The sequence below is a fragment of the Numida meleagris genome, chromosome 18 (assembly GCF_002078875.1).
Source record: "Numida meleagris isolate 19003 breed g44 Domestic line chromosome 18, NumMel1.0, whole genome shotgun sequence".
NCBI lineage: Eukaryota > Metazoa > Chordata > Aves > Galliformes > Numididae > Numida > Numida meleagris.
In genome coordinates this window covers 4,199,112-4,221,643 of record NC_034426.1, presented here as the reverse complement: position 1 = coordinate 4,221,643, position 22,532 = coordinate 4,199,112, and the positions used below count along the sequence as shown (strand labels likewise).

At 53.2% G+C, this 22,532-nt stretch overlaps 3 protein-coding genes across 6 annotated transcripts; 2 read left to right on the top strand and 1 right to left on the bottom strand.

The window, feature by feature from the left end:
- Positions 654 to 7,574, top strand: LOC110407779 (ras GTPase-activating protein 4-like). 4 transcript variants are annotated; one of them, XM_021415858.1, is made up of 20 exons: positions 655 to 812; positions 2,956 to 3,012; positions 3,135 to 3,248; positions 3,476 to 3,537; positions 3,620 to 3,749; positions 3,946 to 4,027; positions 4,116 to 4,247; positions 4,320 to 4,411; positions 4,486 to 4,609; positions 4,691 to 4,844; positions 5,123 to 5,187; positions 5,362 to 5,474; positions 5,550 to 5,736; positions 6,008 to 6,145; positions 6,215 to 6,526; positions 6,598 to 6,735; positions 6,805 to 6,940; positions 7,016 to 7,136; positions 7,209 to 7,273; positions 7,401 to 7,574. In XM_021415858.1, exons 1-20 carry the CDS (start codon positions 748 to 750, stop codon positions 7,511 to 7,513), a joined length of 2,400 nt encoding a protein of 799 aa, XP_021271533.1. In that variant the 5' UTR covers positions 655 to 747; the 3' UTR covers positions 7,514 to 7,574. The 4 variants fall into 4 exon arrangements, with proteins under 4 accessions (XP_021271532.1, XP_021271533.1, XP_021271534.1 ...); XM_021415859.1 differs by lacking the exon at positions 655 to 812 and adding an exon at positions 834 to 2,589; XM_021415857.1 differs by having other exon boundaries at positions 654 to 812; positions 6,008 to 6,526; positions 7,401 to 7,571.
- Positions 7,630 to 9,084, top strand: POLR2J (RNA polymerase II subunit J). Its single transcript, XM_021415862.1, has 4 exons — positions 7,630 to 7,782; positions 7,934 to 8,023; positions 8,154 to 8,328; positions 8,841 to 9,084. Exons 1-4 carry the CDS (start codon positions 7,730 to 7,732, stop codon positions 8,874 to 8,876), a joined length of 354 nt encoding a protein of 117 aa, XP_021271537.1. The 5' UTR covers positions 7,630 to 7,729; the 3' UTR covers positions 8,877 to 9,084.
- On the bottom strand, positions 9,209 to 22,513 carry LRWD1 (leucine rich repeats and WD repeat domain containing 1). The gene is made up of 16 exons (XM_021415861.1): positions 22,326 to 22,513; positions 21,576 to 21,717; positions 19,988 to 20,222; positions 19,416 to 19,535; positions 18,200 to 18,352; positions 16,906 to 17,046; positions 15,954 to 16,292; positions 15,208 to 15,334; positions 14,877 to 14,986; positions 14,219 to 14,426; positions 12,567 to 12,639; positions 12,343 to 12,483; positions 11,943 to 12,040; positions 11,222 to 11,383; positions 10,503 to 10,627; positions 9,209 to 9,574 (listed from the first exon to the last, which is right to left on the bottom strand). The coding sequence occupies exons 2-16, from the start codon at positions 21,653 to 21,655 to the stop codon at positions 9,434 to 9,436; spliced, it is 2,253 nt and encodes a 750-aa protein (XP_021271536.1). The 5' UTR covers positions 21,656 to 21,717; positions 22,326 to 22,513; the 3' UTR covers positions 9,209 to 9,433.

Genomic DNA, 22,532 nt, shown 5'->3' with positions numbered 1-22,532 from the left:
GGGCGCAGGGCTCGGCCCACCCCACACGACGCTGGGGCTGGAGGTGCCGCTGTGCCCGGGATGCTTCTGCTGGGCTCTCCCCCCCACCCCACCCCCCCGTGGCACCTGCACCTGGGAAGGGAACACCTGCGGGTGCTCGTCAGCAAATATTTGGTTGTGGGAAGCGGAAAATCCTGTGATTTCCGGATTGATGATAATGGCCGCCTCGCTGCCAGCCTGCGGGGCAGCGCGTCCCTGCGTTGTCCCTGCGCTGAGCCCACGGTGCCCCCACAAGGTCCCCACGGTGTCTCCCCGGTGTCCCCGCGGTATCTCCTGCGTGTCTCTGTGCTGTTCCCGCAGAGTCCCCGTGGTGTCCCCGGGGGGAGCGCAGGGGCCAGGATGGTGCAGGGTGGGGGTTTGGGGGTGCACCAGGGCTACGTGGGGACTTGAGGGCTGGAGCGCTCTCTGTGTGAGCACGCACCGCACGGGCACGGTGCCGAGGCGTGGGCTGCAGCACGTTCCGCTGCCCCATATGGGGGCTTAGAAATGGGGGGGTTCCCTGCAGCCCGCAGCGAGCCCCACAGCCCCGCCGCGCACCGTCCCCAACATCCCAGGCTCCGCCCACACTCCACACTAGCCCCGCCCACCTGCCCATCCCTGCGCGCTGATTGGCCGCCCTCCGTGCCGGCCCGCACATGGGTTCGGGGCTCCGTGGCCGCGGGTTCGGGGCCGCGCTCCGCCGCCCGCTCCCTCCCTCCCTCCGTCGCCATGGCCCGGCGCAGCGCGCTGTCCATCCGCATCGTGGAGGGCAGGAACCTGCCCGCCAAGGACATGTGAGTGCTGCCGGGGCTGGGGGCTGGCATCCTGGTTCTGCATGCTGCTTTGCCTCCGGCCCCCGGGAGAGCCTTGGGGTATCCCTCCCCAGTGCTTTGGGGTGACTGCCCCCCGATGCTTTGGGGCCCCCTATAGGGTGGGTTTGGGGTGACCCCTCCCAGCTCTTTGGGGTGGCTTCGGGACGTCCTCCCGCAGTGCTCTGGGATTTCCTCCCTGGACGGCTTTGGGGTTACCCCCTGGATGGCACTGGGGTAGCCCTTCCTTTAGGATTTCCCCCAGGGTGGCTTTGAGGTGACCCCCCAGCAGTGCTCGTGCTCTGGGGATTCCCTTCGGGCTGAACGTGGGGTGCCCCAGCAGCTCTGAATGCGTTGGAGCCGCCCCTGGGATGGCTCCGTCCCTCTTCCAGCACCTGCTCTGGGGGCTGCTGTCCCTATCGGGTGGGGATTTCCCCCCTCGGCAGCCCCCAAAGGGCTGGCTGTGTGTGCCAGCATTCTCCTCACCGCTCCCATCTCTATGGGGCACGATCTGGGGACAGGGCTGGGTGGGATGGGCACAGCACAGGGGGGAGACCCATCCATGGGGAGTCACCACGGAACGCGCTGGAAAAGCAGCAAAAAGCCCCAGAGCCGTCATGGAAAAAAAGGGTAAACAAGGAAAGAAGCGCAGCTTCTGGCTTTTTTAAGCTCCGTGTGTCAGGGCTCGTGTTTTTTAGTCCCTTGGCACGATGCCCTGCGGGGACCTTGAGCCGGCGCGGGGGGGGCGTGCCTTTCGGAGGGCAGAACGCTGCTTGGGACGGTGCCACGGGCAGAGCTCCATCCCCACTTCGCTGCGCTCCGGGATTGATGACACCCGGTCCCTCCGCCGTTGGGATGGCTGCGATTTCCCTGTGGAAATCCGAGATGTCACAGCGCTGCTGACGGGTCAGAGTCCGCCCGCAGCCGCCCACCCACGGCACAGCGCGTCCCCGGGCGCGCTGACCCCGCCGCCCCATCCTGCTCCCGCACAGCAGCGCTGTGATTTCAGCTCCTTTCACCCCACGCCGACGCAGCTTCCAAGCTGAGCTCCCCCCCTGCGCTCCGTGGTTTCCCCCGTTCCCCTCCGTTTGTTCCCTTTCCTCCTGTGAGCCCCTGCCCGGCGCTGCTTTGGCACCAGGACCCCACGCAGCTGCCCGCAACGAGGCAGAATAACGCTCTGCCCTATGGCACATGGCTGGGCTCCTCCCTGCATCCCCAGCGCAGGAAGACGAGGAGCATCGCCTGCTTTCCGTGCCCGGGCAGATGGCATCGGGCTGTGCGTGCTCAGCGCCCGCTGAATGGTTTGCACAAGGCAGGAAATGTCAGCAATACTGCGGGGTTAATGGTGCTTAATCCGCTGCCTTCACCTCGAACCTGCCCGCAGGGGAGCGGGCTCCTAGCAACCAGCGTGACACGGGGGTGCCCTGCGTGGGGACACCCCGGGACGGGGGCATCCACGTGGTCTCCAGGATGCAACGCGGGGGGGGGGGGTGAGGTCCCCGCGTGCTCCGAGGGAGGTGACAACGCCAGCTCTCCGCTGTTTGCTTTTCCTTGTTTATTTTACCTTCCCCAACCTGCTGCTTGTCACCTCCAAAGCAAACCCACCACCCCAGCCACCTGGCTCCTCCTGCACCCCTCCCATCCCCTGTGTTCCCCCAGCAGCTCGGGGCGCCGGGACCCCTGGGAGCCCCCAGCCCCACACTGAGGACCCGAAGCCCCTATAGCCAGCTCGGTTCCGCCAGCTCCGCCGCCTCCGGCCGCAGTGAGTCACCCTCCTTCACAGGAACTGAGCTGGCCATAAAGTGGTGGTTTTTGGCAGCAGCACGCAGGAATGGTGACCCGGGCTGTCAGCAGCTCAGAGCATCGCTGTGACCGTGGGTCTGTGTCACCGCAGTGTATCTAGGGATGTCCCCATCCCTGCGGAGGGATCTGAGTTCTGGGTCCGTTTTGGGGCTGGAGGGGGCTGTGCTGGCTCCTGGAGCGCCTGCTTTGGGGAAAGGGTGGGATTTGTTTGTTCCCCTTCCTATCTGGACGAGGAGCTGCCATCGGCTGCCAGCAGGATGCCGCAGTCAGGGCTGGGAAGTCGGGGTCACTGCGGTGCTAATGGGGCCTTGCCACTGCCTTCCAGCACGGGGAGCAGCGACCCATACTGCATTGTGAAGATTGACAATGAGGCCATCATCAGGTGAGTGCGTCCTGCCCTGCTGCCCACTCCCATCTGGGTACCAAAACTCTGCCTTGGGCTTGAGACATGGACCCCAGTGCCCAATAATCCATGGGATGTCCCTGATGCCGTCCATCCCACAGGACCGCCACGGTGTGGAAGACATTGTCCCCGTTCTGGGGGGAGGAGTATGAGGTGCAGCTCCATCCCACCTTCCACAGCATCTCCATCTATGTCATGGACGAGGATGCGCTCAGGTATGGGCAGAGTGCTCTGGGGACAATGCAGGGCTTGGGCTGGGAAAGGCAATGCTCAACCCCATAGCAGACAGCAGGGAACCCACACCTGGCCGTGCAGTTGAGGGTTTTGGGACATCCAAACGAGGACAGATGTGGTGCCCCAAGCCTGGCAGCAAGGGGTGGCCAAGGAGCTCGGTGTCCCCTTGGTGCCACCCTCTGTGCCACCTCCCTGTTGTGTCTTGCAGCCGTGACGACGTTATCGGGAAGGTCTGCATCACCCGCACCATGCTGGCAGAGCACCCCAAAGGTAGGGGATGGCGGGGTGTTCCCAGCCCTGCACCCAGCCATGTCCCCATGCCCCCTGCCCACGGTGCCCACTGTCCATGCAGGTTACAGTGGCTGGGTGAGCCTCAGCGAGGTGGACCCCGACGAGGAGGTGCAGGGGGAAATCCACCTCCGCGTGGAGCTCCTGGAGGGCGAGGGCGGCCGGCGGCTGCGCTGCACCGTGCTGGAGGCCAGGTGATGTTGGGGACGGGGACGTCCCGCTCCTGGGGTGACAGCTTTGGTGGTGTCTGGTGAGTCCTGGCTGCTCCGTGACTCAGTTTCCCCATTGCACCTGAGACAGTAGGGAGCCAACGGGGGGAGACAGGGAGCGGTGGGTGCCCTTTGTTGGGATTCTGGGGGCTCACTGGGAATTTCACCCTCTCCTCTGCAGGGATTTGGCCAAGAAGGACCGGAACGGTGCATCCGACCCCTTTGTCCGTGTGAGCTACAATGGCAAAACGCAGGAGAGCACCGTGAGCACAGCTCAGTGTATCCCTATCCCTGATGTCCCCGTGGGGCTCGGGTCTGCGTGACACGGGGACAAAGCCATCGCCTTCACAGGTGGTGAAGAAATCCTGCTATCCTCGCTGGAACGAAGCCTTCGAGTTTGAGCTGCCCGACCCCGCTGCGGAGAAGCTGTGTGTAGAGGTGTGGGACTGGGACCTCGTCAGCAGGAATGACTTCTTGGGCAAGGTGAGCCCCAGAAGCACCCCACATGGCCCCATTACTGGGGTGGGATGTGAGCTTGTCCCAACCTCCCCCCAGGCGGTGGTCAGCGTGCAGGGCCTGCAGGCAGCTGGGCACCAGGAGGGCTGGTTCAGGCTGCAGCCGGACACGGCCAAGCCCAGGGAGGCTGGGTGAGTGTTTTGGGGTGTTCCAGAGGGATGTGCCATGGGTGCATGGTCTAGATATGCTCTCTGTGTTCCTACAGGCGCCGGGGCAGCCTGGGCTCGCTGCAGCTGCAGGTGAGGCTGCGGGATGAGACAGTGCTGCCCTCCCACTGCTACCAGCCCCTGGTCCAGCTGCTGTGCCAGGAGGTGAAGGCAGGGCACCAGGTGAGGTCCCTGCAGAGCCCCAATGGGACATGGCCACGGTGCACGCTGCCATTGTGCCACCGTGTCCTCGTGTCCCTACAGGCCGGCCAGGTGCACCTGGTCACCCTCCTTGATGAAACCACCACGGCCGAGTGCCGGCAGGAGGTCGCTGTCAACCTGGTGAAACTCTTCTTGGGCCAAGGGCTGGTGAAGGAGTTCCTGGACCTGCTCTTTGAGCTGGAGCTGGCCAAGCCCTGTAAGGCTGGAGGGGAGCAGGGCTGGGAATGAGCAGGGCTGGGTCTTCCTGGCCTTCTCTTGGAGCTGTAAAACTTCTGGTGTGCTCTGGTTGGGAGCCCATTGAGTACATCCCAAGGAACTCATTGGCCAAAGTTGGCTGAAGTTGGTGGAGGAATAGGCAGGTGATGTGTGGTTGGGAAATCCCTGTAACTCCAGAGAACATGGGCAGGACGTAGAGAGTGGAAATGCCTGGTGGGTGACCTGGGGCTGCCCCACAGACTCTCTCCTGTTTCACAGGTGAACCCAACACTTTATTCCGGAGCAACTCCCTGGCCTCAAAGTCAATGGAGTCTTTCCTCAAGGTGCTGCTGCCCCCACATCCCCCTTCATGGGGAGTTTCACCCCAAACCCTGCTCTTTCTAGCTCACCCCAGATCAGCAGTGTCCTTAGGGGAGGGCACTGGGAGCTGTGCCTGCCTCTGGGGCCAGGAGTTGGAGAAAATCCCCTAAGGTTGGGTGCTGTGGTACCTTGGGCAGGTGACAGGGATGCAGTACCTGCATGCAGTGCTGGGGCCCACCATCTCCCGGGTGTTTGAGGAAAAGAAGTACGTGGAGCTGGACCCCAGCAAGGTGGAGATCAAGGACGTTGGGTAAGGGGCACAGGGGCCGCAGTGGGTGGAGATGCCCACAGTGCTTGGAGTTTAGGGGGTGTGTGGTACCCACAGGTGCTCGGGGCTGCACCGGGTGCAGACGGAAAGCGAGGTGATGGAGCAGGGCCGCCAGCTCCTCCAGTCCTACCTTGGTGAGCTGCTAGACACCATCGGCAAGTCAGCCCCCGCCTGTCCTCCTGTTGTCCGTGCTGCTTTCCGGCAGCTCTTCCAGCGCGTTGGGGAGCGCTTCCCCCAGCACCAGGTCAGGTCCAAATCCAGCGGTGGGGATGGAGGAATGGGGCGGACTTGGTGTCGCACCACGCCACGAAGAAGCTGTGGGTGCCCCATCCCTGGAGGTGCCCAAGGCCAGGCTGGATGGGGCCCTGGGCAGCTTCAGCTGGTGGGGGGCAAACAGCCCACGGCAGGGGGGTGGAGCGGGGTGGGTTGTAAGGTTCACACAACTGCAAAGCGTGACGAGGTATGGTGCCATTGGGATGGACCCTCACACATCCCGCACCCCCCGGCGGCCACAGCACACTCAGTTCGTGGCCGTCACCAGCTTCCTGTGCCTCCGCTTCTTCTCGCCGGCCATCATGACCCCCAAACTCTTCCACCTGCGGGATACACACGCCGACGCGCGCACCAGCCGCACACTGCTGCTGCTGGCCAAGGTGGGACGTGGGGACAGCGGGCAACGGATGGCACTGGGGGCAATGACTCCACCATCCCATGCTCTGCAGGCTGTGCAGATGGTGGGCAACATGGAGCCAGCGGCAGGGCGGGCCAAGGAGGAATGGCTGGCCCCACTGCAACCCGCCCTACAGCATGGAGCCACCCAGATGAGGGCCTTCATCAGCCGGCTGGTGGGCACGGAGGAGGAGGCGGGTGGAGAGGGGTGGCCATGTGCCCCCCGCACCGCCGTGGTGAAGGAGGGGCTGCTCTTCGTCCACAAGACGCGCGGCAAAGGGCCGCTGCTTGCCTCCGCTGCCAAGAAGCTGCACTTCTGCCTCACCAGTGAGGCCCTCAGCTTCGGCAAGAGCCCCGGGGCGGAGGTAGGGGGACACGGGGTGGTGGGATCCCATCGTGGCACGGAGGGCTCTGAACACTGTGCCCCCAACGGCAGAGGTGCGGTTCCATCGCTCTGGGCAACATCCGTGCGGCCGAGAAGGTGGAGGAGAAAAGCTTTGGGAGCTGCCACGTCATGCAGGTGGTCTACGTGGATGAGGCCGGGCAGCAGGAGACGGCGTACCTGCAGTGCAAGGTGGGGCGGGGATGGGACGGGGCTGTCACCCACCGGGCCACCGTGTCACCACCCTGTGCACCGCGGCAGTGCGTCAACGAGCTGAACCAGTGGCTGTCCGCCCTGCGCAAGGTGTGCGGAAACAACCCCCGGCTGCTGTGCGCCTACCACCCTGGCGTCTTCCGGGGGGACAAGTGGACATGCTGCCACCAGAAGGACAGGACGGGTACGGGGGTGGTCGGGAACTGGGGTGGGGGTGGCAGAGAGGAGTCCCCGCCGTTTTCAGCCCTCTGTCCCGCAGGGCCAGGGTGCGACCGGACACGGCACAGCATCGCCCTGCAGGACTGGAGCGATCCGCTGGAGCCCGACGTGGAGGCTCAGCGCCTCTTCCAGCACCTCCACGGCCTGCAGCAGCCCCTCAGGTGAGAGCCCAGAAGCGGGGACAGCCCCCGGCACGCCCGCTGCCCCACAGCTAACCGCCCCTTTCTCCGCAGGGAAAAGTACTGGGAGCTGACGGAGGCGGGGGGCCCTCGGAACGGCCCTCAGGGCTGCGGTGAAGGTAGAGGTGGAGGGGGAAACGGAGGGAGGGACCCCCCAGCGCCTCATCCCCATCAGAGGCGCTGCGCTTGGGGCCTGCTCCCGGCCCCCGAGGGGTCTCACCGCCCCACGTCCCCCTCCCACTCCAGGACCCCCGCTGCCCCTCGCGCTCCGCCGGCTCTTCGAGGTGCTGCAGGACCTGGAGCGCTGCCACCGCCAGCTGCCCCCCGTCACCCCCGCCCTGCTGGAGCTGCAGACGTGAGGGCGCGGGCTGGGGATGCCCCCGTGCCTCGGGTGTGGCAATAAAGGTGCAGATCCGCCCCGCACTGCGTCCCGAGTCTTTGTAGGACCGCGCCACGCCGTGCGCGCAGACCTCCGGCCCGGCAGGGGGCGCCGCCGCCGGAAGTGCGGGCGGAAGTGGCGCTCTGGGCGCGGCGGGAACGGCGGGGAGGAGTGGTGTGGAGGAGGAGGCGGCGGGATGAACGCTCCTCCGGCTTTCGAGTCCTTCCTTCTCTTCGAAGGCGAGAAAAAGTGAGCAGCAACCAGGCTGGCGGCTGTGGGGGGGACCGGCGGGGGCACGGGCTCCCCGTACGGGGAGCCCGTGCCCCCCCGGTTCCCTCCACGGCCGCCCAGGCTGTTGTATGCAATGAGGTCCTGCCCTAACGGCCCCTCTGCTGCTTAGGATCACCATCAACAAGGACACCAAGGTGCCCAACGCCTGCCTGTTCACCATCAACAAGGAGGACCACACGCTGGGGAACATCATCAAGTCGTGAGCTGAGGAGGGGATGGGGAAATTTGGGGGGGGTGCTTAGAGTGCTGGGGAGTTTTTAAGCTGAGATATATATATCTACATGTATGTATTTAATGCATGCTTGTTCACTGCTGCTTTTCCTTTCCAGGCAGTTACTGAAAGACCCTCAGGTGTTGTTTGCAGGGTACAAGGTCCCGCATCCACTGGAACACAAAATCATCATCCGCGTCCAAACCACGCCAGATTACAGCCCCCAGGAGGCCTTCACCAACGCCATCACGGATCTGATCAGTGAGCTGTCCCTCCTGGAGGAGAGATTCAGGGTGAGCTCGTTGCTTTCAGCTGCAGGAAGCTCATTTTTTGAACCAAAGGGAGGGATGGTATATCCCAGAGATGGTGCTGTCTTATAGCAAGAAACCCCCCTAAGCCATGTGGCATGTGGGTACTCAGAACAGCTCCTTGCAAGCCAGGCTCCTCCTGAGGGTTATTTACATGCCCTGCAAGAGTTACATGGGTGCTCTGTAACAGTTCTACTAATGACTTTCTCGTAATCTTACTAGCACAGAAAACAATTTGATTTTAATTAAAGTATACACGACCTGATGCCTCATTTATTGGCTGGCAACCCTGCCCATGACAGAGGAGTTGGAACTAGATGATCTTTGCGGTCCCTTCCAACCCAAGCCCCTTTAAGTATTACTTGCCTAGATGTTGAGTCTTCTACAGATGCTTAGGCTTTATTTTACAGTTGTTCTGGTGTTTGATATAAGACTGATGGGATCAGTGTTGTAACTTTCTTCCAGCTCAGTGACAGTTCTGTTTGTGTGCTTTACAGGTTGCCATCAAAGACAAACAGGAAGGAATAGAGTAAAATTATCACACTTAAGACTGGACTGTACTTCTGATGAAGAATGACGTGTCCATGAGTTGAACGCTTTATTTAAATTTCCATTCATGGCAATTACTTTCCTTCCTGTCCCTCTTATTTTTGACAGCAATATTGTGAGGGGATGTTTGTATCTGACAAGTCTTGTTGGATTTGATGGATTAATTTACTAAAATGATTTCTACATTTCTAATTGGAGCGTTAATGCAACTATTTGCAATAGGCTCTTGCTGAATTTGACTGAACTCCAAGAATGAGGAGAAGCTGAGTGGTAGTAGCAGATGACGTTTCTGGTTTTCCATTTCAAGAAGTCTAGATTCTGCCAACAGATTTGTTATTGTTTTATTAAGTGTCATTTCTATAAAACAAATGCACAAATTGTGTAAACTTACAGTAAAAGAAACTGGACAACTGGATGTGTTTAATGAACTCTTCACCTTTTGCACATAACAGCTGGTCTAGAAAACTTTATGGTTACATGGGTAACAGTCACTAATACTGCACTATTTCAAAGCACGGGAATGAAATTCTATAACAAGTAACTATGACTTCTTCCAAATTGCTGTAATGTTCACACTAGTGAGAGCAACAAGGTAAGTGAAAGTGGGGTCTGCTATCACATTGTTTATGTAGACTTCACTCAGGTGCTCCCCATTTGCTCGAAGCTCTGGCCACTTGAGAATCTAGGAGGAGAACAGAGTTTGTGTAGAAAAGGAATGGTATCATTGTCTCGGAATCTTGGTGAATGTTAATTATTATTGCAAGGCCTCGGTTTGACAGTGGCCTCGGTGGTGTCTGCTTCTGGAACACGGGGCACACCCCTACCAACACAGTGGAGCTGAATAGAAAGGTTCTTCCCCTGCCTGAGGGAGGCAGGTGCACCTGTATGCCAGGCCTGCTGAAGGACTGGAGTAGAGTGCAAGAGGGACTTGGTCAGAAAGGAAAAACTGAAAGCAGCTACCCCTCACTCCTCAAAGAGCTGACTTAATTTGAGCATGCTTATGTTCATGGAACATGAGGTCACACCATCCCTACATACAGTTAGAGCTCAAGACCACAGCTGCCTCACAGCCTTTGTGAACGTGTGTGTAATTGTCTGTTTAGTTACATCTCTAAGGGCACACTGTTGACCCAAAACAGGAGTGTATCCAGAGGCCAGGGAAAGAACGAGCAAAAGGGCAGTAGGTGCATATGGAAGAAGCTTGCCCTTCCCCAGTACAGTTCTACCAGGGAGCAGCTGCTGCTGTTACCCTCCTCTCATCCAGGCAGGGAACCAGTGGCTGCACACCAGACAGCAGTGCAGGAACAGCTTGTGTTGTCAGGCTGTATAGTTTAACCACCGTGTTTTTTTCAGGGGCCTCTTCCTAGGAAAAGTTGTCAAGCTACAGCACACGAGAGTGAACAGACTTGCTTTGCAGCTCATAATGCCTGTCACAGCTGCGCCTGTGAGATTTGGCATGGCCTTGGTCACACTCTGAAGATTGCTTTTAATTGGTTGAGAATGTTAGGTAGAGAAGATACTAGGCATGCTCTGGTGTGAAGCCGCTCAAGAGAGCTGCCCTGGGGAGGAAGGGAAGCACAGCTCTGTCACAAAGGGTAAATGAGACCTACCTGTGTGGGAGGGATTCTCTTTTCTGAGTGTTTTCCCTTTGCAGAGCTCCATGCTGTGGTATAGTTTGAGAGGTGGTATATCCACACACTTCCCTTCTCATCACCACAGAACACATGCAGTTTTGCTGTAAGACCAAAAGAAGAAGCTGGAAAACTAGAGTGGAGCTGAGGGCCCGTTCTTCTACAAAGCTGAGCTCAAGGCAGTGCTATAGCCTCTCAATGGAGGATGTCACATTTCAGGAAAATTACCTTTCTGGCACAAAAAGAACATACTACATTACCTAGCTCTGGGAAAAAAAACCCTCAATTTAGACTCTATAGTTTGGAAAAGTGATGCTCGGATCAGGTTTCTTTACTCCTTGTTAGTCCTAAAATGCATTGTGACAGGTGTATCACATCAGGTAACACACCTCTGCCTTTAAAAGTCAAGGAACAGCCTCGTGTATTTATATGCAGCATTATGCAGTGCCCATTAGCTGCACTGTGCTGGGAGTGCAGTGATGCAAGTTAAGGGCTCCTGTTGCTCAGGGGTGGCAGGCCAGCTGTGCTCTCTTGGCCTGGGAATTAACTCCATTCCTCTGCTTTTAACAGCAGGCTCCTACAGTGAGTGGGAGGCATTTGCAACTGTTAGAAGTAAACCTTGAGCAGTGTGGCTGCTTCTGCTGCAGTGACTGATGCAGCCTCGCTGCTTGGGAGTGCTGAGGAAGGGTGCTGCCTACCTGGGCAGGTGCTGAGTGTGAGATAGGACAAGTCTGTTGTGGACCACTCCAGTTCAGCTAGAATAACTGCAGACACCGTTCGCTGGCTTCCTTTCCCCTTAGTGTCAAAAGACCGACTCCAGCTCCATAAGTATATGCATCCTGGTTTGGAGCTCTTGGAAACTAAGGAAGAAAGGTGGAAGGAAGATGCTGTCAGGTGCTGAGATGTGCTTCAAAACAGCTGGGGAAGGCAGTCCATCCAGAAGGTGGCTTTCAAGACATGGGACCTGACAGCAGCAGCAACCATTTCCACTTCTTTTACCTTATTTCAGGACAATTGGAGGTTTCAGAGGGATTCTCAGTCCCACACATGTTCCCAAACTGCGGAACACAAGCTATTCAGAGACCCATCCTATGCCTTACAGAGCTTCCCAGTTGTGGGAACTCCCACTCCTCTGCAAAGGGCTTCCAGCAGCCCCTGATCAGCAAAGGGTTCTTCCCTTCCACTTCAGCACTGCTAAGCAAAGTCTGCTCTGTCCAGTCCATCTTTCTTTCAGCTGTGCTCAGACATGACTCCATACCTCATCTTTATGGAAAGATAAGCCAGTCTATTTCTATAAATTCCATTCACTACAGCCCTCCAGAATCTACAGCAGATGTCGTTACACCCCATTTACTTCCTCTGCTTCAGCCTTCCACACTGAGGACTTCTTGTGGATCTGGCTATCGTGTTTATACTCACCTACGACATCATCATTCAGAAAAGCCAAACCGTCAACCCTGTGAGATGTTGACATTTCTCCCTCCTCATCAGGAAACTTGAACGTGACTTCAAAAGGCCTGGGGAAGGAAGGGTGAAATAATTTAGGCCCTGAAAAGCAGCACTGAGTGCACAGATACAGAACCCCAGAAATGGAAATCCACGTGTTAGTCTCTTTCCAGATCAAGCAGATTAATTCCCACTTGTAATTAATTTTTCAGATACCTGGACTTTTTAATGTACCAGGAGCCTGCTTGCTTCAGGGACTGCTATTTCACTCCCTTTAAATTTGGTAAGCCATGCTGCATTCCTTGCACAGACCTCCTCTGTTGGAAATAAAGCTAGGACTAATTATGTTGTTACAGAAAGCAACTCTTCTCACCTGCTTTTCTCTTCCTTCTCCAGTTTTATATTCCAGGTAAAACAGCCTTCTTCACAGCCAGCCAGCAGGTACTGCTCTGGGCAGGTGGGGACCAGGGCAATCCGTAAGGGTATAGACAAACATTCCAGTACCAGCAGCTGGCTAAAAAGAGAACAGTGAAGCGGTGCTGCAAAGCAAGGGTTACAGGCTCCTGGATTCACCACATCTGTTTTTTGTACCTTTACCTTGCTTTGAAATTGTAGTCACAGTCTGGAATCCCAATATCCCAGAGCGCAATTCGCTTGTCATAGGATGCAGCTGTAGGACACAGAAGAGAAGCAGGTAGAGACACCACTGCTCGTTTGGCTCTTCCTGTGCAAGCTGGCAATTCTGCCTCTCATGGAATATAAAACTAAGCCTGGGGCACCACAGAACTCTCTAAAGTACAGCAGCAGACATTGAGACTCCTGACTCAACACCACTTCATAGACATTGTCAAACATGCACATTCAGTCATTTTCATTCTTATCCTGTGCTCTAAGGGGAGCAGACAAAAGGGAAGTTTGGTTCCTGGTGTCTGCTACCAAGTTGTGGCTTCATGAAGTCATTAATTAGCGCGCATTCAAGTTCCTGTTTCTGGTCATGGGTTCTGGTGGAACCTACAATGTGAGCTGCAAGCCCTACTCACAGGCAGATTCCACTGTATTCCACATGTCTGTGTTTGCATCCACAGTAGATCCCATTAGGAAAGTTAGGGATAAATTTGAAATAAAAAGGCTCTTACTGCCTTTGTCACTGAGCTGAGTGGCAGCAGTAATGAGGCTAAGAGAGTATTCTGAGTAATCAGGATCCCCATCAGTTGGCATCAACTCAAACAAGTTAATGTCCAGTCTCCAAAGAAGCATGCAAAGACTTAATTTATTACAACAGATTTTTATATTGAATAAAATAAGCCTCGCTGTCCACGCCTGAGCAACACTGTCAGGCTCAACCCTTCACTACTAAGCATCACACGGATGTGGTAGCAACTTCCCAATCTCTTTAGGTTTCTGCTTTTTACACTGCCTGTTGAGCTTGCTCTTGGAAAGTACCCACTGCAGCTGCCCATGTTTTAAAGACATTCCACTTTTAATGGTTCACATAGCACTCTAACCACTCCAGGATGTGAGCAATTGTAGGCAAGAGGAACAGTGTGCTACAGGGTGCAGCTGTGGTCTGAATGTCCCTGTAACAGCTTGCTTTACAGACCTGACAATGCAGCTGCAATTTGTAACATGATGGTTCATTTCCCACCACTTCTTAACCCTTAGTCTCCATGGGCCCTACTGTGGCTCACCTACCTCATGATCTGAGCAGAAATTCCTGACAAGGCACAGAACTCTAAAGATTTTCATTTATTTAAAAGCAATTAAGTGTGCTGTTTGGCTCATTAGAACAACAAAATTCAACAGGCCAAAATACGCTGCACTGCCCCTCTTGCCATGCTTGACGAGACCCCTGCTAGCTGGCTGCTCTGCCTGGCCCCAGCAGGCAGCTCTGCCTATCATTCTTCTTACCTGCCCCTGTGGAACGAATCTGCTGCTGGAATTGTTTGTGGCTTGTTTGTGACAGCCACCCTGAGAGCCAGCATAGCAGGGAGCTACCGAGTGAGAAACAGGAGCTGCTGCACCTCAGCTAAAGAGTCAGACGCTGTCTGAAACAACGTGCACCTGCTGCGTTCTAGTGCCATCCAAAACTAACTCTGTGTAAGGACTGTCCATACTCGTGTGCGTGTGGTCCCAGTAAGCGTTCAGCTGCCCACACCTGCTTGTAAGGGTGACAGTTCCCCCTGGTTAAGGAAGCCCAGCCTTTTCTGGATAGGTGCTGAAAATAAGGAGATTGTGAACTAGTGACTTACTGAAGAGATGAGTTTCTCGAGTTGGGCTGAAGCAGACGGTGGCAATGGGCTTTTTATGAGCCTTTATTTCTCCGTAGCAGAAGTCAGCTGACACATGAATCAGTTTGACAATCCCTCTCCTCCCTGCAGCTGCCAAGATATTATGAGATTTCTTCCGACTGTCACTGGTCACCATTGGGAGAGTTGTCCATGCAACACTGAAGAACTCCTAGGATAGAAAGAAACCGAGAACAGCATGAAAGAGAGTCGAGCAGGAAGGCTGTGAGCTCCGAGATAAGGTAACTGTCACGGGGCCATCCAGGTGAAATGACATGACTATTCAGGCATAAGCACTGCATTTCAGAAAACCTGCAGAAGAACACAATCCATCAAAAGAGGACGTCTATTAGCTTGTGTTGTCAAGCTTTCTTAGCAGCCTGGATACACACTCCTATGCCTCTCTGAAAAAAAAAAAAGAGGCATAAAACTGACAAAAAAAAATGAAAACAAACCAGGCTAGAAGAACAAGCAAAAAAATATTTACTACCCATCTTTTAAGACCTGTCCACACTAAGGCTTGCAACCTTCTTTCAGAGTTGTTTACAGCACGTTTCTCTATGGAATTATAATGGATTATGGAATTTCCATTTAACGCTTGTCGTTCGTATTTGTAACCTACCTCTGTAGCCACCTTATACTTCTTCAGCACCATCCCTGTTTCACAATCGATCAGACAGACAGACTCCCCTCCACATGTCGCCACAGTTCTAGAACAACTCACAACGGGATCTGAAAGATGAAAAGGTGAGAAGTTCCCAGTTTCAAGGACAACACATGAAGACTGCACACAGCCTGGTGCTCTCCCAGACTCCTGTTTTCAAAGTCAAAGTACGTACACAAATCTCTTCCTGACAACAGAGATTACAGCTTGAAGAAGCTGGGGTCTAACATATGGGGTGTGCTGGGATTCCAGAGTTCAGGGAATCCTGCAAACCTCTTTAAGAGCTCACCTTTCCTGGGTGCACAGTCTAGCAATGGCTCGAAGACACAGGACCAGAGCTGCGTTTTAAAATCCTCGCGGCTGTTGCCTTTACTGTGACACTGGAGAAAATGCAATGGCTCTGCACTGATCTCCTCCTACAATAAACCATCCACATTTAGAAAATGCATTCCCCTGACAGCGGTTTGTGACTGCCTTGGCAGAACCCTCTACCAAACACAGCAATCTGAGTTAAACCAGAGTATTTTTCAGCTCTCCTGGGCAGGAAAGATTAAGGTGCCACTAACGCTCAAGACTCCCAAAACAGAAAGAAACTGTTTTAGAAAAGGTGTGCCCTGCAGACCCCAGCACTGAACTTTCTTTTCTCTCACAGAGAAAGGTGACAAACCCTTTTAGAACACCACTGATAAGAGCTGAGAGGGAAACACTTTCCCCCATGCAGCCATCAGCTTGACCTGAGAGGAAGTCAAGCCAGTCCCATCTCTAAGAACAGGCTTTCAGAGCACCACCTCAGGGTGCTGGTCCATCCATCCCCTGCAGAGAATTCACTGTCTCCAAAGGGGACCTTCCCTGAAATCTCAGAGATTTATAACAAAACAAAACAAAAAAAAGCCACCACAAACTAAAACCATAACTTACAATGTATCTGGCCAGTCATGAGCTCCAAGATGTGCAGAGCTCTGCTGACATCTCAGTGCAGCTCCTCCCACTAAACCAAGAGGCCAAAAACCTGTCCCGAGGGGGTGATGAACATACCTTGCCCTTGGAGTTCCTTACTGGGGTCAAGTTAACAACCCCGTTGTCCTGCTCCTGGCTGTTCTGTTCCCCTGTCAGCTGGCTGGATCTTCTATTGCTTTGCCCTTTGGGAAACTGCTCTCCATTGCTGTGTGTCCCTTCATCTCCCTGCTCAGGGGCTGCCTCTTCAGCTGGCTCATTCGATGCTCTTGCTTTATCAGGAGCTGGGTCATCCTCCACTTGACTGGAATTTCTGGCATTAGGTACAGTCTCCTCGGTTTTTGCCTGGGACTTGGACCTCTTCCTTCCAAAATGTGATTTTGAACGATTTCTTTTCCTCTTTCTGGGAGTTACTGTAACCTATAAGGCATGTTGTCAGTTTCTGCAGAAGATTTCTAGCTTCCCCAAGACGTGCAGATGGTTTGCAAGTAAGAAAGATCCTTTATTCAAATCCCAGTACCCTCCCAGAGTCACAGACTAGGTTCCAAAAATCAGCCCAGATTTACAGAGTTCCTAGAGGCAGAAGCTAATGACAGCCTGATTTACAATTCATTTCTCCTGCCCCAGTTACTTGTGATTTACATACATGGAAAAACAAATCTGGCCCACGGTTTGAGAAGATTCAGTCTGCAGCCATTTCAAAGAGGGCAAGCACCATCTCAGTCTGGCCAAATGTCAGCCCAGTTCTCTCATCAAAAATATTGGTTGCCCAAAGGGTGGATGGAGCGGGTTGGTTTATCTTTTGGGTCTCCTGTGAATGGAGCAGCTCTGCCCTCTTGAATAGCGACCCAGCCTTCTTATTGCTGGGAAGGCTTCGATCTGGCCACAAAGAATAAGTCTCAGTTGCTGAACACAGGCTGGAGCCTGAGACTACCCCTACAGTTACCACACAGTCACTAAAGTAAACTGACAAGCATTACTGAATTTGCTAAAATCTAATTTAAAAAGTAAAATGCTGATATAAATCACCTACCTTAGCCACCTCCTCTGCAGCTTCCTTGGAGCTTTCTGCACTTTCTTCCTCATTCTCATCCATGTTTTCTTCTGTTTCGGTATCTGTGTTTAACTCCAGACCCAGTGAGCCAGTCAAAAACTCTTCTGCAATCATTTTCACCTTAGAAACAAATATGTTGATACATACAAAAGAAAGACAATAAGAAACCACAGCCAAACTCTGATATGTAATGCCAAGAGTTGGTTTGCTGAGCTTCAAGTATGTTCTTCCCCTATTCTACGTGAATTTCACAAGCAGTGAGGGAGCCCTCACTGGCCCTGACAGGCTGGCAGGCCAAGTCCACTACTGACAGAGCTGGGAAAGCAAAGAGGTTCCTCACATTGCCTTTGCACAGTGTGCTTCAGTCTGATCTCAAAGGATGGTCGTTCAGAGGCTGGGGTGCAGACATATCCTGGCCACAGCCCCTCAGCTGTGACTGACAGCAGCCAGAGAGACTTACCATCCTGTACAGAACGGGACAGATAGGAAGGGTAAGGCTGTACTTCAGGACCTGCAGTCACAAAGCCCAGTGAAATCACTGGTCATACTGAAATGTGCAGGCTAGGACACTGCGCAGGACATCTGCATGCTGCAGACTGCATGGGACAGACCAGAATCTGCAGATCTGCACCACAAATGAGTGATTACAATGACTTCTGCAGACGGTCACCACCCTGCAACGCTGCCTGCTGGAGTGGACTTCTCACTTCCACATACAACATCAGTGGTAGTTTGCGTTGCTGACTAGGTCTGTGCTACTTGATCCAAGAACTCCTCTCTGTCATGGACTTCCAAGGTACAAAACAACAGCCCAGCAGTAAAACAAGACATAGGAGTGATGGAAGCTGATGCACAAACCATTAAATCTTGTGTTATAAATGAAACGGTATCTTTCCTCACTACAGTTCTGTCATTAACTTTTCTCCTTTCGTACAGCTTCCTTGATGGAAGCATCAAGGCTAAAGGCTGCCATTAAAGTGACTGACTGCAAAATTACGTACTAGGAATACCGCAGTCTTGTTAATTAGTACAAGCATCATTATTATTTGTGAATTAAGAACCGATGTCTAATGACAATCATTGCACCTTGGTACACATTTAGTGTCAGCACTCCTGTAACTGCTAAACAAAACAATGAGAAAAAAAAATGGTATCATCCTCCTGAAAGAGTCCCCTGAACCCACATCCACGCAGTACTTCAACCAGATCTGCTCAGGATCAGGCTGCAGAGCCCTTGCCAGAAGAAGAGGAGGGTGAGTGAAAAGCAACTTACCCGCCAGCGGGTGAATTCGCTAAGTGAGCTGGGTCCATACACAACGTTAGTTTGTACTGACTTCAGGAACTTTTTCTTGATGGACTTCACTTGCTCAGCCGTGTACTTCTCAGGAAGTTGGTCACGGAAGAATTCTTCCCAGTGAGCAGTAACCTAGGTGGAAAGACTGGGTTTATTCAACAGTATACTACAGGAAAGCAAAGCAGGAAAGCACAACAGTACTTGTAAAAACATTTCAGAAGCTGTCGACACTGCGGCTCCACTAGCCACATGATGGTACTTACTCGATTTGCTTGATCAGCACTTGAAGCACAACTTCAGTGCAAACAAAACCCAGTCCCTCTGATCCGAGTTTGTGTGGCAAAGAACATACTGCCGACAGGAACTCAGACCAATGCCTGATTTCATGCCTCTAGATCCACAGCAAGTGGTCTTAAGAAGCCTCACACTGTGCCTCACTGCCACAGAGCACCTGAAAGGTAACTTTAACAGGCATGGGACAATGGGGACGTTTGAGTTTTCTTGTAGTTTAAGTGTGTCCACAAGCACAGTGCACACATGCCATCACCATTTATAAATACAGGTATCTTGACTCCAAAAGGCTTCTGAGCCTTGGGAACAGCCACAGGAAGAATATGTCATGAGCTGAACGACCATGTATGTAAGTGAAAGGCCCATTCCAGACATGCATAGCAAAAGAAGAAAGAACAAATCCTTGTTCCTGGTGCATGCTGGGAAAGTCAAGATTATCCTGAGCCTGGTTTTGAACTCCCATTCCTGGGGCCAGGACAGTAACATCAACTAGAGGGAGAGGTGATGCAGCTGCTAAGGAAGCACCAGGCTTCTTCCATATTTGCACGGCAACGGAGTGACCTAGAAAACTGGAGGCTCGCACACAGACCTCGCTGCTCCTGCCCCTGCGGAGCACTCATGACAAATCCTCTTTGCTACACAAGAATTCTCTGGCTGTCAGTTCCTGCCAGTTTTGCAGCCTAGTACTCCAACAGAGTCAGGCACAGGAGCACTATGGAAACGCAGAGTGAGGCCTCATACTGATGGAGACTGAAGGCAGAAGTGGCAACAGAATGAGCAGAACAAATGCAGTGACCAGAGGAAGTAGTAATGAAGTACTTAAAGCTCAGTCCACACTGTGGCACAGCATTTAGTTACTCTGCAGGTATTCACAGGTGGAAAAAAAAAATACTGCCCATCTTACCTTGCTGGTCAGCTTACGGCTATTGACACGCCTCACGTGATTAGCCAGCTTGGTTATGTCCTTGCCGTTGAGCAGCCGAAGATTTTGCAAAAGAAACATCACTTTATAATCATCATTGAGCTAGAAAGACAGTAGAGTTATAAAAATGGTACACATGGTGGTTGCTTCAGTTCACATCCAGTGTTCTTTATTAAAATATAAGCCAAGAAAGAGCAGAATGTATTTACTGGAGAAAGGACACTCCATAAAATCTTCTCAGCGTTTCTGACTCAAATAACAACTTCTACTTGTTAATTAGCATTCCCCTTTAAGTTGGGATCTTCACCAACACAGACAAGCACCTTGCACTTCTGCAGTACTTGACACCAACACAAGGTGGTAGTGGTGAAACTGGGCTCTGGCCTGCCTGCAAGGCAGGGCATTCTGTTCACATCCTGGGGAATAAAAACACTGACCGCTTTCTAACGTGCCCTCACTCGTTGCCCAAGAATAATATATAAGAACTAGGTATTATTGCTATTTATTCCCCCCTCTATGTAATACTTATCTTGTAAGAATGGGAAATAACTCACTGTGAGGTACACATTGTTCTCGTAATTTAGCTCCTCGAGCAGAGGGAACTGTTTCAGAGCAGTTACATCTTCCAGCTGGTTGTTGTTGCAGTTCAGGACACGCAGATCAGGCAGGGTTAGGCTGTTGGGAAATTTGTCCAATAAATTATCAGAGAGATCTAGTTTCTGCAGATGCCTCAGACGTGAAAACAAGCGTGGGTCTAAGTCTCCAGTCTTCAGCTGCAGCTTGGACAGGCTGAAAGGAAAAGAGAACATCAGCTATCTGCACTTCACTGGAAAACGAGTGCTGGCTCTCACAGGGTACAAGGCCACACCCTGGGGCACCTCTCAGTCTGCTCTGAGAAGGGAAAAAGCATCCCTCCTCAGTGAGAAACTGAGAACTGTGTATTACAGGAAGGACCGTGGAGATTAGACCACTTAGCTGAAGTCCACAGGGAACTTCCAGCAATGACAGCCAGGGTCTCCTGAGGATATCAGCCCGAGTTCCTCTAACAAACAGAATCCCCACCTATAATGACTAGTAAATAAAGGGCCATGTACAGAAAATGCAAATAAATCAGGTACATCAATTTGGAAAGCAAGATCGCTTCTCACTCATCATCTCAGAAGCCTAACTGGCCAAAGTATGTCAGAAAAGCTGAACAGAATTCAGCTGGCTGCAACACTGAGTGTGACTGCTGTGTTGTGATTCCAAGCAGGAGCACTGCTTGGGGCTGGGACAAAGTCTGGGAGAGACTCAGCACAGCGTTCCCCAAACAAACTTTCTGAAACATTGCCCTTCAAAATCATGGCATGAAGCTGCATGGAAAAACTACCTCTAGAAATTCTTTACTTCAACCATCGGAACAACACCTTGTTACCCAGATTCCTGCAGCCTACGCTCTTTGGATAAACTTTCGAGTTTCTATCTGAAAACAATTATTTCAGCACAAGACAAACTAAAATAAGTAACTTTAACGAGTACATATGAAAACCAGAGCTCCCACATCAGCAGTAAAAACAACACAGACGCCTGCCAGAAATCGGCTGGATGAGTCACTTGCAGTGACCAGCTCTCAATTAAAAAAACCATTCCACTGTTATGCACCATTTGGAAAGACATTTATTATGTTCAATGACCTATAAGAGGATCCGAGCAATAAAACTGCTTCAGAGGTTGCTAAGTGTGTCAGCTTATTCTCCCTTTCTGCAATGTTTCCGATAGTAACGTAACTGGATTTAGAGCAAAGTGATGGAGGGGAAAATAAAGGGAATGGACACCGTGCCAAAACATTAAGAAAATCCTGTAGATCCAGACCAGAAGCAGTTCTATTTACATGAAGCAACTGCTACCAAAGACAGAAGTGGTCTGGAGGGAAGGAAGGAGCACCTCTGAGCATTAGGAAATCAGAACCCAGGAAACAACACATACAGTGAAGAGAGGTGGTAACTGCAGCAGCTCCACCAGTGCTCACTGATCCTGCACTGAGAACACCATCTCTAATGCTGTGCTTTGCAACGATCTCTTTTATTTCAACAGAAATGCTTAAAAGAAGGACCATCCGTGCTGAATTCATCTGGAATTTTCCATGGGTTTGTCTGCACTTACTTCAGCGTCTCTATCTTCCGGAGCCTCGTCGATTTTGGAACCGCTCTTTCCAAGAGAAGTTCTGTAGTAATTTTTGACATCTTTATCTCCACCCTTCTGCTGCAATCACCAAGCAGCCGTCGGACCTCTTCTTGCAGCCTCCCTGGGAAAACAAACAGGGATAAGGGAAAGTCCTTTGCAACCGACTCCAAAAGGGAGGGAAAAAAAGTTACGAGGTTGGCTCCTGCTTTTGCTGCTGAGTTTGAAGTACTATTTTTTCCACGGCTGAAATGAGAACGCCGGGGGTATTCATTACGGTGGAACACGCTCCCACCGAGCCGACCCAGCCCGTCCCAAACGCTTGCTGTGTGAGCAAGAGGCTTGCTGCCGAGCTGCCCGCACCGTGACGGCTCTGGGCTTTAGGGATCTCTCCTGTGCAACCAGGCTCCGGCCCAAGAAGTGCCCCACGCTTCCGAACAGACGGCAGCGATGAGGACGAGCACACCTGTGGCAGGCTGCTTCCTCTGGGGAGGTGACACGGAGCGCAGAGCTGCCCAGGTAGATGGACTCCTTGCTTACAGCCTCTGCGTTCCCTAAAACTTGGGTAAACTGGGTTAATAATCACACATAGTCACACCCGCTGCTCAGTAACGTTGTTTCTTCGCTGGACCACCCTTAATGCAAACAACTTCTCCCCGTACCCAGCGTAAATCCCACCCCTGCCAGCCTGAAGCCGTGTCCCCCATCCCACCCCCAGGGCCCTTCGCATACGGACAGTCGCTGGATGCTCGGCGCCGCGTGCCCGTGCCCGGGGCAGTCCTTTGTGGGTGGGATATCCCACGGCTTAGAGGAGAAAAAAAGGCAGTAACCGAAAAGAGCGGCGGCAGCGAACCCCGGCCCAGGGCCCGGCACCGCCGTGTCACGCTGCGGGCACGAGGCCCGCGCCAGGCCAGCCCCGGGCCGCGCTCGGGGACACGG